The 14605-nt window shown below is 40.4% G+C and overlaps 1 protein-coding gene across 1 annotated transcript in view; it reads left to right on the top strand.

Annotated features, from left to right (window-relative positions):
• IL31RA (interleukin 31 receptor A) overlaps positions 1–14265 on the top strand; it is a 77423-nt gene extending 63158 nt beyond the window's left edge. The window contains exons 16-18 of the mRNA XM_054033048.1: positions 1874–1967; positions 9389–9467; positions 10870–14265. Of these exons, the coding sequence (XP_053889023.1) occupies positions 1874–1967; positions 9389–9467; positions 10870–11028 (332 nt within the window). The 3' untranslated portion in view covers positions 11029–14265. The remainder of the gene's footprint in view (positions 1–1873; positions 1968–9388; positions 9468–10869) is intronic.
• Positions 14266–14605: the final 340 nt, after the last annotated feature.

Genomic DNA, 14605 nt, shown 5'->3' with positions numbered 1-14605 from the left:
CAGGAGTTGACAGGAGAGCGCTTGGGGGTCGATTTATCGCATCTAGTCTAGATGCGATAAATCGACCCCTGCTGGATCGATCGCTGGCCGCCGATCTGGTGGGTAGTATAGATGTACCCTAAGGAACTGGGCTCAAAATATTTATGCATTGTGATTTCTTGTTGTCTCTTTTTTTTCTCCCTATATGGAAAAACTCCCTGCTAACAAACCACATGTTCCTCTGAATTGAACTCGGCCAGTAGGATACTCAATACACACTTGTGGTTAATATAAAATAATCTTTTTCTTATTTTCTTACTGTCTATATTTGTATCTTTCTCCTAGGGATATCATAGAATAGCTATGAATTGAAGTTAGAATTGTTATATCAAGATGTTAAATGGAAGAAACAATGAATGCCAACATTTCCTCATTTCTGCTTCATTTCTGCTGGCAGAACACTCTGAGACCTGTCCCCTGTATCTGACTTTTTGTTCATTTTATAGTGTGCGGGGGGAAGGGGTTGGCACTGGATCAGCTCCTGGAATAAAGCAGCAGCTAAAATTGGAAGCAGCTGTTTTGAGTTCCTAGGAAAGCCCCATTACACAGTACTGTCTGTAGCTCTGTAGTTGTGACTAGAGATAGGCAAAAAAATTTTGACAAATAGATTATTCACCAAAATATGTTGTTTTGGTTGACTTCTCAAATTTGATTCAATTACTTGCAGCTGTGAAGAAGTTTTAGTAAACTGTTGGGGTGAGTGTGTCTGTCCTTTCGTAACCTTTAGCTCAGTGGTTAGAATGCTTGCTTGGGGTGTAGGAGCCTCAGGTTTGAATCCTGACTTTGGAGCAGGGACTTGAACTCAGATCTCCCACATCCCCGGTGAGCAGACTAACTGCAAAGCTAAAGGCTATTTGAGGGCAGGGGTACTCTCTGCCTGATTCAGAGGAGGGGTTTAAATTCACATCTCCTGCCTCCCAGATGATCACCAGGATATAGAGTCATTCTCACTCTATCTTTCTTTGGTCTTGTGAATATTAAAATATTTATACAATGTGGAGCAGCTTCAACAGGAGATACTGAGAGAAACCAACTTCAGATTAGCATGTAGCCTGGTGGTTAGGATGCTCATGTAGGAGTGGGGAATGCTGAGTTTGAGTTACTGCTTCAGCAAGGAGAATCAAACCTGGATCTCCAACATCCTAGGCAAGTGCCCTAACCACTGGATTAAACATTACGAGTGATGGATATGCTGAGAGACAGTTTGCTGAAGCTACCCAGACTTTTCTGGTTTGATGACAGATTTTGAACATTTGTAGGAAATGAACCAAATACGGTTTCTGCTTTTATTTGTTTGTTGGCCAAACCGAAAAATCAGTTGTTTGCCCAACTCTGGTCGTGACTGGTTTGATCTGCAAAATACACATCAGTTAGGGCTTGTTTACACTTACTTGGGGATCAGTGCACGGCGATCGATGCATCAGCAGTCAATTTAGCGGGTCTAATGAAGACCCACTAAATCGACTGGAAATCGCTCTCCTGTACTCAACCTGAATGAGAAGCGCAAGGGGAGTCGATGGGAGAGCGTCTACCATCGACATAGTGTAGTGTGGACCCTGTCGTAAGTAGATCTAAGTACGTCGACTTCAGCTATGTTATTCACGTAGCTGAAGTTGCATAACTTAGATCGATCTCCCCCTGTAGTGTAGACAAGGACTTAGTATGTGTTGTATAGTGGCATACAGTTCCTTAGTCAGTTGGTCAAGGATGTGACAATCAGAGCTTTTATAACTTGGGCTAATAAGATGGCTTTAATTATATAGTCTAAAAATGAAAATTTGCTCGGTAGTGTAATATACTAAGAAATGTTTCAATGCTTGTTCTTTCTCTAAAGGTGAAGAAGACTTTATTTTTATAACAATACCGTTTGGATTCTGTATGCTCTTATTATTAATCCTTGGGATAACCTGTACTCTAAAAAAACACACGTGAGTAAATTTTTGTGTGCTTGTTAAAGGTGAAAATAATGCATTTTAACACACAGAAGGCTAGTATTTTTATTTAAAAACAATGCTGGCTTATTAAAGACTCAAATCTGTATGCAGATAAGAAAATATCCTGATTTGCTGAAATTAAACAAATAGACATATGTTTAGAATTATTGTGACTGCAGCCAGTAGATGTATTTCTTCACTATAGTTGCAAAAACAAATACTATTTATATAAAATGTGATAGGCCAGAATAAAAGAGCTAAGACAAATTGAATGGCTTTCTGCCTGTTAACACTCTTTCTCTCTCACTCACTCACACACCCCCTATGTTTAAAGACCATGTAGATTGCAAAGTCAGACAATCCAAAAGTTAGGAAATGTCAGAACTAGGATTGCCTTAATTTGGCCTACTTGTGCGTATGCGTTCAGATTAGGACTGTCAAACAATTAAAAAAAATTAATCACAATTAATCACATAAATCACAATTAATCTCAGTTTTAATCACACTGTTTAAATAAATAGTATTCTATTATTGTTTAATATTTTTGGATGTTTCCTACATTTTCAAATATATTGATTTCAATTACAACACAATACAAAGTGTACAGTGCTTACTTTATTTTTGATTACAAATATTTGCCCTGTAAAAAAATAAACAAAAGAAATAGTATTTTCCTGTTCACCTCATAAAAGTATTGTAGTGTAATCTATTTATCATGAAAGTGCAACTTACAAATGTAGAATTTTTTATGTACATAACTTCTCTCAAAAATAAAACAATGTGAAACTTTAGAGCCTACAAGACCACTCAGTCCTACTACTACTTCAGCAAATCGCTAAGACAAACAAATTTGTTTACATTTATGGGAGACAGCTTCTTATTTACAATGTTAGCTGAAAGTGAGAACAGGCATTCACATAGCATTGTTGTCGCTGGCGTTGGAAGGTATATACATGCCAGATTTGCTAAACATTCGTATGCTCATTGATGCTTCAACCACCATTCCAGGGGACATGCGTCCATGCTGATGACGGGTTCTGTTCAATAACAATCCAAAGCAGTGTGGACTGACACACGCTCATTTTCATCATCTGAGTCAGATGCCACCAACAGAAGGTTGATTTTCTTTTTTGATGGTTAGGGTTCTGTAGTTCCTGCATTGGAGTGTTGCTTTTTTAAGATTTCTGACAGCATATTCCTCACCTCATTCCTCTCAGATTTTGGAAGGCACTTCAGATTCTTAAATCTAGGGTCAAGTGCTGTAGCTATTTTTAGAAATCTCACATTGGTATCTTTTTTGCGTTTTGTCAGATCTGCAGTGAAAGTGTTCTTAAATCAAACAACATGTGCTGGGTCATCATCCAAGAGTGCCATAACACGAAATATATGGCAGAATGTGTGTAAAACCACAGAGCAGGAGATATATAATTCTCCCCCAAGGAGTGCAGTCACAAATTTAATTAATGCATTATTTTTTAATGAGTGTCATTGGGACCGGCAAGAATAGCATTACTGATTAATGAAGCCATACTGGAGTCAGCCAGGACAGAGTGGCACACCCATGCCACCACTGTTTTCTATATCAACAAAGAAGGGGAACGAGATTGATCATCTCTGCATATAGAGCAGTCAGTCTCTGAAACTGGTGCATCAATCCCCAGATCATCCTGTCTGCAGCCTATCATCCTGGTATGCAGAAGGTAGTCACAGACTCACTCATCAGACGTTTTGCTCATCAGACACTCTATCAACCATCAGGTGGGAACTTCACAATTCAGTGGTATCTGATATGTTCACATGATGGGGGACTCCGACCAGAGACCGATTCGCTTCCCAGATGAACAGCAAATGCACCACGTACTGCTCTGGGGAGCCCTCGGCCATTGTTCCTAGAGCGATACTCCTGATCAGACCAACTCAACTACGCCTTTCCTCCACTACCACTCTTGCCTGGAGTGCTGCACAAGAGTTGATGAGACAGAGCGATGGACATTCTGGTCGCCCCCTGCTGGACCAGACAATTCTGATTTCCCAATCTCCTCTACACGTCATCTAGGGTGACCAGATGTCCTGATTTTATCGGGACTGTTCCGATATTTCCTTGTTTGTCCCGCATCCCGACCAACGTTAGGTCGGGACACTGGACAAACAAGCAAATACTCCAAAGCCCGGAAGTGCTCTCGCGCGCCCCCCGCACCCCTCCCGTCCCGATATTTGACTTGGGTGATCTGGTCACCCTAACGTCATCCTGCCCTCAATTCTCATCCCGAACTTTCCCGTTCTGCTGACTAGGTGACCAGATGTCCCAGTTTTATAGGGAGAGCCCCGATATTTGGGGCTTTTTTTTATATAGGCATCTATTACGCCCCATCCCCTGTCCTGATTTTCCATCTTAAAAAAAAAAACAAAAAAACGAGGAGTCTTTGTGGCACTTAGAGACTAACAAATTTATTTGGGCATAAGCTTTCATGGGCTAGAACCCACTTCATCAGATGTATGAAGTAAAAAATAGAGGAGCAAGTGTAAATACATGAAAGGATGGGGGTACTTTACCAAGTGTTAGATCAGTCTAACGAGAGAAATCAATTAACAGCAGGATACCAAGGGAGGAAAAATAACTTTTGAAGTGGTAAGACAGTGGCCCTTTACAGACAGTTGACAAGAAGGTGTGAGTAACAGTAGGGAGAAATTAGTATTGGGGAAATGAAGTTCACACCTTCTTGTCAACTATCCGTAATGGGCCACTGTCTTACCATTTCAAAAGTTATTTTTCCTCCCTTGGTATCCTGCTGTTAATTGATTTATTTTGTTAGACTGACCTAACACTTGGTAAAACAACCCCCATCCTTTCATGTATTTATACCTGCTCCTGTATTTTTTACTTCATACATCTGATGAAGTGGGTTCTAGCCCACAAAAGCTTATGCCCAAATAAATTTATTAGTCTCTAAGGTACCACAAGGACTCCTTTTTCTTTTCTTTTTTTTTTCCCTGATACAGACTAACACTGCTACCACTGAAACCTGTCACTTTCTATCTAGTCACTCTACTGCTGACCCAGTACGACAGCAAGATCAGGCATCCCAGTCCACATGCGCTCCACCTCAGGGCATGGTATTTGGATGGGCATCTGCTTTACAATGGTTGTGTTCTTCGGCTGTACAAGATATTTTCTCCAGCAGCAGGAAGAATTCCACTAGACAATGTTACCAAGCCAGGTGGAGACGTTTCTTGTCTTGGGCACAACAGCGGGAATTCCCTTCATCCTGGATTACATTCTGTCTTTAAAGTCATCTGGTCTCGCCCTCAGCTCTTTGAGAGTCCACTTGGTGGCAATTAGTGTGTTCCACCCTCCAATGGAAGGTTGCTCTGTCTTTACATGCCCACTAACTGCTAGGTTTTGGAGAGGCCTCTTCAGAACCTTCCCACCCATCCAAGTGATAACACTTCAATCAGACATGAATCTGGTTCTCTCTGTTTTAACAAAGCCCCCCTTTGAACCATTAGCATTGTGATCCCTGACCCTCCTTTTCATGAAAGTCACCTTTCTTGTTGCTATCACTTCTGCTGGAAGGGCCACTGAACTTGGAGCTATGATGGCAGACGTGCCATTAACAATCAGGAGGTCCTCTAGACTGTTTATTACAGTAGCGGAGCGACTTAGGGTACAGTCCATCACCATCCAGAGAATCTCCAAATGGATTTCTGATTGTATTAAACTCTGCTACCTACTGTTGGGCCTCCCTCCCCCCCACAAGGGTGTGGGCTCACTCCATGAGAACTCAGGCTTCGACCAGGGCCTCCCTTCAGACATACGTAGGGCAGCCACATGGAGTTTGGTACACACCTTTGCAGCACACTACACCTTGGTGCAGGACTCAATGGCAGATGCATCCTTCAGCATGGCAGTTCTCTGCATGATCTTTCCATCCTCATCCTCGCACCCTCCTCCCACTTAAGTACTGTTTGTTAATCACCCCCAGTGGAATACATTAGGGACCATCACTTGAATAAGAGGAGGAGGTTACTTACCTGTAACTGAGGTTCTTTGAGATGTGTGGTTCCTATCTGTATTCCGCTTCCCACGTCCTTCCCTTGTGCTTCAGATGTGTCAGATTTGCAGTAGAGAAAGAACTGATGATGCGGTCAGTCCGCCCCACCCTTTATCACCTCAGACATTTGACTCCGGGTGTATGGTGCGCATGTGTAACCTGTTGTGAATACGGATAGGGACCACACATCTTGAAGAACCTCCAGTGACAGGTAAGTAACCCCGTCTTCTCTCTTTAGAGTAGCGTTTGAATAGTATGCAGTAAGCTATGGGGCCTCACTTGACAATGAGGATAAAACAAAATATAAGGACCTCCTTATTAAGTGAGCATTGTCCATCTTATGGACCAAATGAGGCTGGGGAACTGTGGGGGGGAACGTAGTAAGTGATCATATGATTAAAATTGTAACATAATTCATACACACAAGGGTATTAGATTAAGGTTACACAGGCAACCTTAATTCTGGCATTTCCTAACCATCATAATATTCTTTTAACATAGTTTGTACAATTTCCTAGGTTTTTAAAAAAGCAAATGGAAAAAGCAGAGATTCCATCATGTGGCATCATACTGATACCCATATGGTTCATAAGCAAGGTAGGAACATTTCCATCTGTGCCACTTCAGCTAATGGAATAACTGATAGCAGTAGTCATCCTGCTGTGTGGACCAACACTAGAGGGAATATGATGCCACACCTTTTGCAGTGGGTTTCCCAGATATTTGCTGACAGCAGGGGAATGCTGAGTCTCGGGAATCTTGGGTTCCATTCCAGTGTCTGAACGGGAGTGTGCTGTAAAGGGCACAGACTCTTTTGCCTATTCGTACCACATGTGACACTTTCTGCCCTGTCCCCTCCAACCTGTTGTTGTTGTTCCAGTTCAGTCTTTTTCCACCCCTAGTTCCTCATCCCAGTCCCAGATTCTTTGCCCAGTCAGTCACAATTTCCCCCTCCTGGCTCCTTATCCAATTTGTCTCTCTCTGTCCCTGCTTTCTCCCTCCACTGGCTCCCAGTCCTCCCTTCCTAGCTCCTTGACCCAGTCTTTCTGCCCAGCCAGTCCCAGTTCTTGGCCTGGGTCACACCTCTCATCAGATATGTTCCTCGTCTTTGTTCTCCCCCCCAGCTTTCTCCCAGTCCCAATTTCTCTTTTCCCCTGCCAGCCTCAACCCCAGTTCTTCCTGCCTCACACTCCTTGTCCCAGTTTACTCCTCCTCTGACCTTCTGTCTGGTTCTTGGTCCTCTGCATTTGCGTTAGGCACTGTCCTCTTCCACGCTGCTGATGACGATGTCATTGAGAGCACAGAAGAGAGTCTCTCTACTGTCATATTTGGTGCCTGCCCCAACCCTGGCCTGGACCAGAATTACAAGGAAAGAGTGGCTTTGCACCTGAAGTCCTGGGCTGGAACATGCTCAGTTGCTCTGTGAGACTGGTGCATGCACAGTCTGGTCACATGTAGATGCTGTGAGGTGTGGCGCATCCTCTCTGATGACAAAATCTTTGGAGACTTTAGCTACTAAACCATTAGAAGTCTCTACTGAGCATGTGCAAACTGATTTTTTTTAATGGTTACAATTTAGCCAAATTTAGGCAGATTTTCATATGAAGAGCACAAAAGAGCATAAAGGCCACCCCTGGCAAAAATTTCAAGTCCCTGCTCCAAAGCACAGGATTCCTAGAATTTCACAAAGAAATGGTCCTAAGACTTAACACTGCAAAACAACATATTTTCCCCTAAACTTATTATCAGAAAAGGCTGAGCTGTTTAGGCTGAAACTTAAAAATCTGCCTAAGGCAAACACCTGATGTAGAAAATTTCAGCCCCCAAATATTAAAATTTGTTAAAGTTATATGTGATTGAAAACATGGTCTTAAAATAGGAAGCTTTGAGTAATGTTAGTAGGTAGCAATTCCAGCTCCACTTATAGTACCCACTGTAACATAGCTTATATAGCCTCAACGCTGTGTATTCTCTTGTCTTTTATATTTGTCACTCTCTCTTAATATGTTTATGAAGAACTAGGCCCTGAGCCTGCAAAAACCTAAATACTTGCATAACTTTACTCAAATGTATAGTCCATAGGCTTCAAAGGTACTACTCATGTGAGTAAAGTTATGCACACATATAAATAATTGTGGGTTCAAGGATATAATTGGTACTGGCAGCAATTCTGTTTATCTTTAAAGCATTCACAAAGCTAATTTTGGTTACTGATTTTTATTAAAGTCGTTTATGCACTTTTTTATATATAAATACAGGAATTGGCTGTGCCCTATTTTGGCTGGGAGATCCTACTGTTCAGGTTGTGTTCCCATGTAAATTCTAATTTTAAACTTTTTTCTGACTGCCACAGTCTGCTGAGTATTGATTTGGAGACAGTGTCTTGAATGCAGTCAATCTTTTCTGTGAAATAGGCTGATAATTATGTTGCACCTAAAAAAAAAACAAAACGAAGGGCATATTTTTGCTGCAGAGTTAACTCAAATGTCATCCACACACACAAACCCTTCACTTGAGTTGGCTTGCCTCTCGGGGATATTGGTAAGGCTATGATTTTGGCACGGGTATTTTTAATAAAAGGCATGAAGAGGACATGGGCAATAAACAATAAATCACAGAAATGTACATATAGTAATGCAGTTTTCACTACATCAGGACAATTGCCTGGTGCCCCACACCACAGGGGACCCTGTGAAGCTAAGTTAAGGGTGCTGGGGCCCAGGCTTCAGCTGAAGCCAAAGCCTGAGCCCCGCCACCCGAGGCTGAAGCCAAAGCCCAAGCCGTGACAGAATCGTAGCCTTAGGTATCGGCTTCAGCTCAAGTCAGCACAACTCATCAGCTGCTAATAAAACCAGTGTGGAGTTCCTGTATTGTTCTGGACTGTGGCTGCTGTCACTTGAGCTAGGTTAACTCAAGAGGAGTTAAGTTAACTTTACAACGAGGACATACTCTAAAAAATAACCCAGACACTCTTCATTCCAAGCCTAATTTAGGCACGTCATAATAAAAATTTGGCTTATGTAGCTTGAATAGTTACAATTGCAGCTTTATTTTCTGTATTTAATGGTAAACATTGGTTTAAACCAAAAACTCCGGTCCCAGGCAACACATTGCTATTGCTTTTAAACAATTTTTCTCTAACCCATGAGAATTGACTTGAGGGAAAACAGTTCCCCATATTATAATAATTAGATAATGAGTACAGGGAAAGGACTTCCCTTGATAAATGTTTGCCATTCTATTCCTGGTTAAATATTTTCTGTATTTAATCCATTCATGTACTGGTACAGTGTTCCTACAGCATTCATCATGTCAGTCATCTAATCCTACATCAAAAGGCCAAATCTCCTTTCTGAATTGCAGGTTGAAAAAGGTTTGCTGGCCTGATATACCAAATCCTGCAGAGAGCATTGCTGTGGAGTGGCCTACTGACATGCTTAAGGTAACATCACATTGCTGTTAAGAAAAACAAATATGTGATGTGAGTAAATTTTCTGATAAACAATTGAATCATGATGGACTAGATTCATTAAATCAGTGATGATTATAATGATGCTCTTTCAGGGATGAATTTGACCAAATGTAACCACCTTTTATAGATACCTCCATAAGCACCTATATTTACTACTTTTTATACAGCATGATATGTTGTACTCCTGTAGTTCATTTTCCCCAACTTGTCTTGAATGAGATGAGTTTCTGTCTGTGGTGGGGCCTATGTTCCAGATGCTCATCTATCTGCCCAGTTAAGTGGGCAGTCATCTCTAAAGTAATTCACCCATTCTCATTAGATTACAACATATTTTAAGAGATTACATCCTAAAATATGAGTCAGAGTAGCATGTTTAAAATTATAGCATTTATTACTCTTTTTTACAAGACAAAATTCATATAGAATAGGTGTAAACAAAACCATATTACAAAAACTGTCAGATGTTTATACTTTTGGGAAGTTTTGTTGCAGAGAAAGATAAACTTAACAAAAACTGACAAACGCCCTTGAAAAATGTCCTAGCCTGACCCATCACAGAAGATGACAGGTATGCAGGAGTCTGTATTCCTGTCTCTGAGAGGGTCTGAGTGTGCTTCTCTGTCACCCTTAGTTCTCAGTTTTCAATTTCCCAGGCCCCATCTCAGCTTTCCTGTGGAGGACTAAGATAAAGGTTCTTCCCTAAGTGCCTGTCATTGTGTATTTTTCTTTTGGTCCACATGTGCTTGAGATTGGAATCTTTTGGCCAGCAGTGTCCATCGAGCTGTGTCTGTGCCTTGCTTATCCTCAGCCCCCACCTTCCCCACCCAATGGCATAGAGAGCAGAGTGAGTCCAACTGACCTGTTCCTTTTTAGTGCCTATCATATTATCGTATCATATCTTCAGTTTTGTCACTGAATCCATTTTCATTTATTGAAATCTAATAGAGTTGGACAGATGTCACTAAAAGTGTAATTTAAAGACAATGGGGTTGCGGCTATAACTCAGGGAAAATTTTGCCTGTAGAATTTACTGGTCATCATATGCAAAATGAAAATACTCTAATGTGATTCCTGGCACAGTTAGAGTTTGAAGGGCTTGTCAGTTAGAAAACAGTCATTTTACTAGTAAACTGAGAAAATTTGATATGGATTCATTGAGACAATAAATATGGAGCTTTACATTGCCATTTTCATAGTCACTTTTCAGAAAACTGTATTTCAGGAGAAATGCATATCAAGGTTTCATTAAGTGGTTCTTAAACATACAGACTTGAACAGAGCTGAAGTGGTGGGGGTGTTTTTAAAAGATCTTTGCAATGTATCTTTCTTTGTACTGATGTAAGTTTCAAGTGTTTCCTTTTTGTACTGACAGAATAATTTGCCTCTGAAGGAAGTACAATCTGAGGATGGGATAGTAGATCCTGAAGGTATCTCTGTTTTGGAATCATGCTTTCCTGCTGAAGACCACACTGCATTATTAATAAAGAGTCATGAGAACTATGATTCTAAACATACAAATGTTTGTAAATAGGACATGGGTAATGGACATAAAAAGATTTTGTATGGTGAAGAATATGAAGTTGTAAAACCACTATCACCATCAATTCCATATATAGTTACAGAACAAGACTTCAGGAGTCAAATGCTGCTTTCAGCTTTGATGCCTACCAGGAGAATCCAACATCAGCATCTAGAAATATCAAAAGAGGGCTTATGTGAGTCCCTGCATTCTTCAATTGAGAATTCCAAAGAGAATGAAAAGGAGGAAGTTCTAGAACACACAGATTTCAAAGAAGAAACTAAAATCAATCCATATCTGAAGAATTCTTTAATACAAGGGAATTTCTAATGTCTGAGAATTTGCCAGAATACAATACGGAAGCCAAAAACCAATTGCTTGTATTAGCCCCTTTCCAGCGAAACACTATAGGGCAACCATATGTGACACTGGACATTGTTTGGACTGACCACAGCTAATCAGTGCATACCTGCAAAGTCATTTTGAGGTATTGTACTGTCCCGCTGGTCTGCTGCTTTCTTGTTGAGGGAGTGTTGCCTTCCATACATACATGCATTCAAGTTCTCTTAGCGTCACTTACTTGACTGAAAGCTACCAGTTTGTTTGAACTACTTTGAAGGAATTAATGCATTTCATCATCTGTTAATTTTGACTTCATATTATTGTTCTCTTTAACAGACAGACATAGAGAAATATGCAGTAGTAAGGCACTTAATTCTTCTTATCCCTCCCCTTCCAGTTTATTAAAACAAATTTATCTTTACCATGACAGTATCCATCAGTGCAAGCAGGATGCTGATTTCCTTCTTGACAGTCTCTTTCCGAAGCTGGCTGTTGCAAAGGCCGTGCATGCTTACTCAAACATAGCCAGGATCTTCAAATCCCTTCCTTTCTTCTTTCTTAAAGTTACAAGAAATAGAACTTCTCATTTCCCTTTCTTCCTTCCCTTATCTTCTGTTTTCAATTCTATTTGTAGTGTTCCTGCTATTTGTCAAGTAATTGGAGGCTTTGCTGTTCCTCTAGCCACTTCAGTCATCTGGTTTGGATATTATGCTTCCTGTTTGTGTCTACAAGATTTTGTCTGTGGCCATAGATTTGATTGGATTCTCTGTCACGCTCCTGTTTCATTTTCTCTTGGTTTTATCTTCTGTATTTTACTCTGTTTTTCATTTCTCCTGTTTATTTGTCACTCATTGTCACTCTGTGTGCCCCATCCTATCATCTTACTCCTTTGTCACTGTAGATCTCTCCTGGCCCTCCAGCTGCTTCTCCAGTTGATGTATTGACTTCCTTGACTGAAATGGCTTAACTGAACACAGCCTCTTATGTAGAAAAGAGCATCGAATCTATATTTAAGGCAGTGCTTCTCCTCTAACTAAAGGAAAATGCTGAATTGAACTGAGTAGTCAAAGGAGTCCCTTGAAGATTATCGCATTAAACCTAGAATTTCTGGAAATTACACTTGGAAATCCTAGAATCTTTTTTGAGCATGCCATCTTTAGAAGTGTCTAGGCAAGTAGGACTTAGTCCTGAGCTCAATTTTGCAGTATATAACTTCATTGAGTTCAGTAGTTACTCTTGAAATGAGATCAGAATCAGTCCCATAGAGAATTCTGATGATAATTAGATGATTTGCAAAAACATTTAAAAATGACAAATCAACATAAGCAAACCTATTGAGCGTGGAAGAGGGAAACTCTTGTGGTTACACCAGAGACATATTAATAATCAAAAGAAAAAAAATGTTCATAAGGGGACTGGTTCTTTATAGACCAGAAAAATTGAATCAAAAAGTCTGTTAGAATAAAGGCCAAGCTGCCTTCTATATTTGTATAGCTCCAAGCACACTGACAGAGCTCAGTAAAAAATATTAAAACTTAAAATGACAAGTGTTCAAGTCCCCAGTCACCGTTTGGGCAGCCGGGCCTAATGAGATACGTGACTCGTCCTTTGATTATTTTCAAGATAATATTAACCATTTTTATTTTCTTTGAATTTTATCCCGATAGCCCAACAAAGATGACTGAGCATATGTCTACACTGTGGCTAAGTGTGTTCCTCCCAGCCCAGGTGGACAGACAGACATGTGCTAGATCTCCTTGAGCTATCATGCTAAAAATAGCTGTGTGGATGTAGCGGCATGGGCTAGTCACCTGAGTAAAGACCCAATGGGTTGGGTGGGCTTGTACTTGGATGGCTATCCTCTGCTGCAATGTCCACACTGCTATTTTTAGCATGCTAGCTCAAGCAGAGCTAGTGTGTGTCTGTCTACCTGGGCTGAGAGGCATGCTCCCAGCTGCAGTGTAAATAAATTCTAAATGGTGCCAGGGACTGATAATGGGCTATTAAGCCATTAATTTTGAAATGAGTTAATTGAATGTAGCCCACATTATCAGTACCCAGAAGTTGTTACAATGTGAAAAGGGTTGGGAGACCAATGTGAAATGAATTGTTGGTCTGCTGGCTTCCAGAATTTGCATTAATTGGCATCCTAAGACTAGGACTCCCAAGCAGTACAGTAATCATCATAATCCTCATCCTTGCTGGCATTCTTGGTTTGGGGTACTGAATGTGCATGGAGAGTCCACTTAATCCTCTTACTCTTAGGGATGATCCCTCCAAATCAGAGCTGGGGCTGCTTATTGAGACTGTGGGAAGGTGTGCGTTGCCTGTTGAGTATTCTTAATGAATACTAACATTTACTATTTAAAAAAAACTTTGAAAACATATTCCTGCAAACACCAAATTGCCTAAAAGGTTGCTCAAACTTATTCAGTGTGAATGCAGAGCTTGTCTCCTGGACCATCCTCCCTCCCATTGACTATCAAATAGTATCATTGTGGCATCTGTATCAATTGTTTACATGGAGAAGTGATATTAGGGAAGTATTAATGTAATTTAGCTGCTGGAAATAAGGAGACACAAACATGTGACCAGCTTTCTGCAAACCACCAGTAAGTGCTTCACAGATCAACATTGGTTCATGGACCAATTAGAGAAATTGGTCTAAAACATAGGACAGTCTACACTATAATCTTTATTAAATACTGGACTGCATGTACTGCATGAACAAGACCAATAATCTGCAACCCTTTCCAAACAGTCAAATACTTGTGTATAAAAAAGCCAAGTGACTGCAGTCACACAACTATCATATCTAATGCACTATTTAAATCAGATTTTTTCATTTAGTTTTGAATGCATCTGCTCTGTATCGGTTCTTTAAAAAATAAATCAGTAAAAATGTTATGGCAGTAGTGGGGTTTTTGTGTTTGGTTTGTTGTATTACTGTTAGAGCATGTGAATACAAACCCTTAAATTTTCTAAGCAATGAGAAGTGAGGAAGGATGGGTTTTAGTGAGAAAGGCACAGGACTGGGAATTAGGAGATCAGGGTTCTTCTTTTCCTGGCTCTGTCCCCCTTTCTGTGTAATCTTGGATGAGTCTCTCTATACCTCAGTTTCCTCCTCTGTAAAATGCCTATTTGTCAAATGTGTAGTGAGACTAAATTTTAAAGCACATTTTGATCCTTGGATAAAAAGTGCTAAGTCAAATATAAAGTAGCATTAATTTCAAATGAGAAATGTAGT

This window comes from Malaclemys terrapin, chromosome 6 (genome assembly GCF_027887155.1).
Source record: "Malaclemys terrapin pileata isolate rMalTer1 chromosome 6, rMalTer1.hap1, whole genome shotgun sequence".
NCBI classification, from domain to species: Eukaryota; Metazoa; Chordata; order Testudines; family Emydidae; genus Malaclemys; species Malaclemys terrapin.
This window is presented reverse-complemented; position numbering and strand designations above follow the sequence as displayed.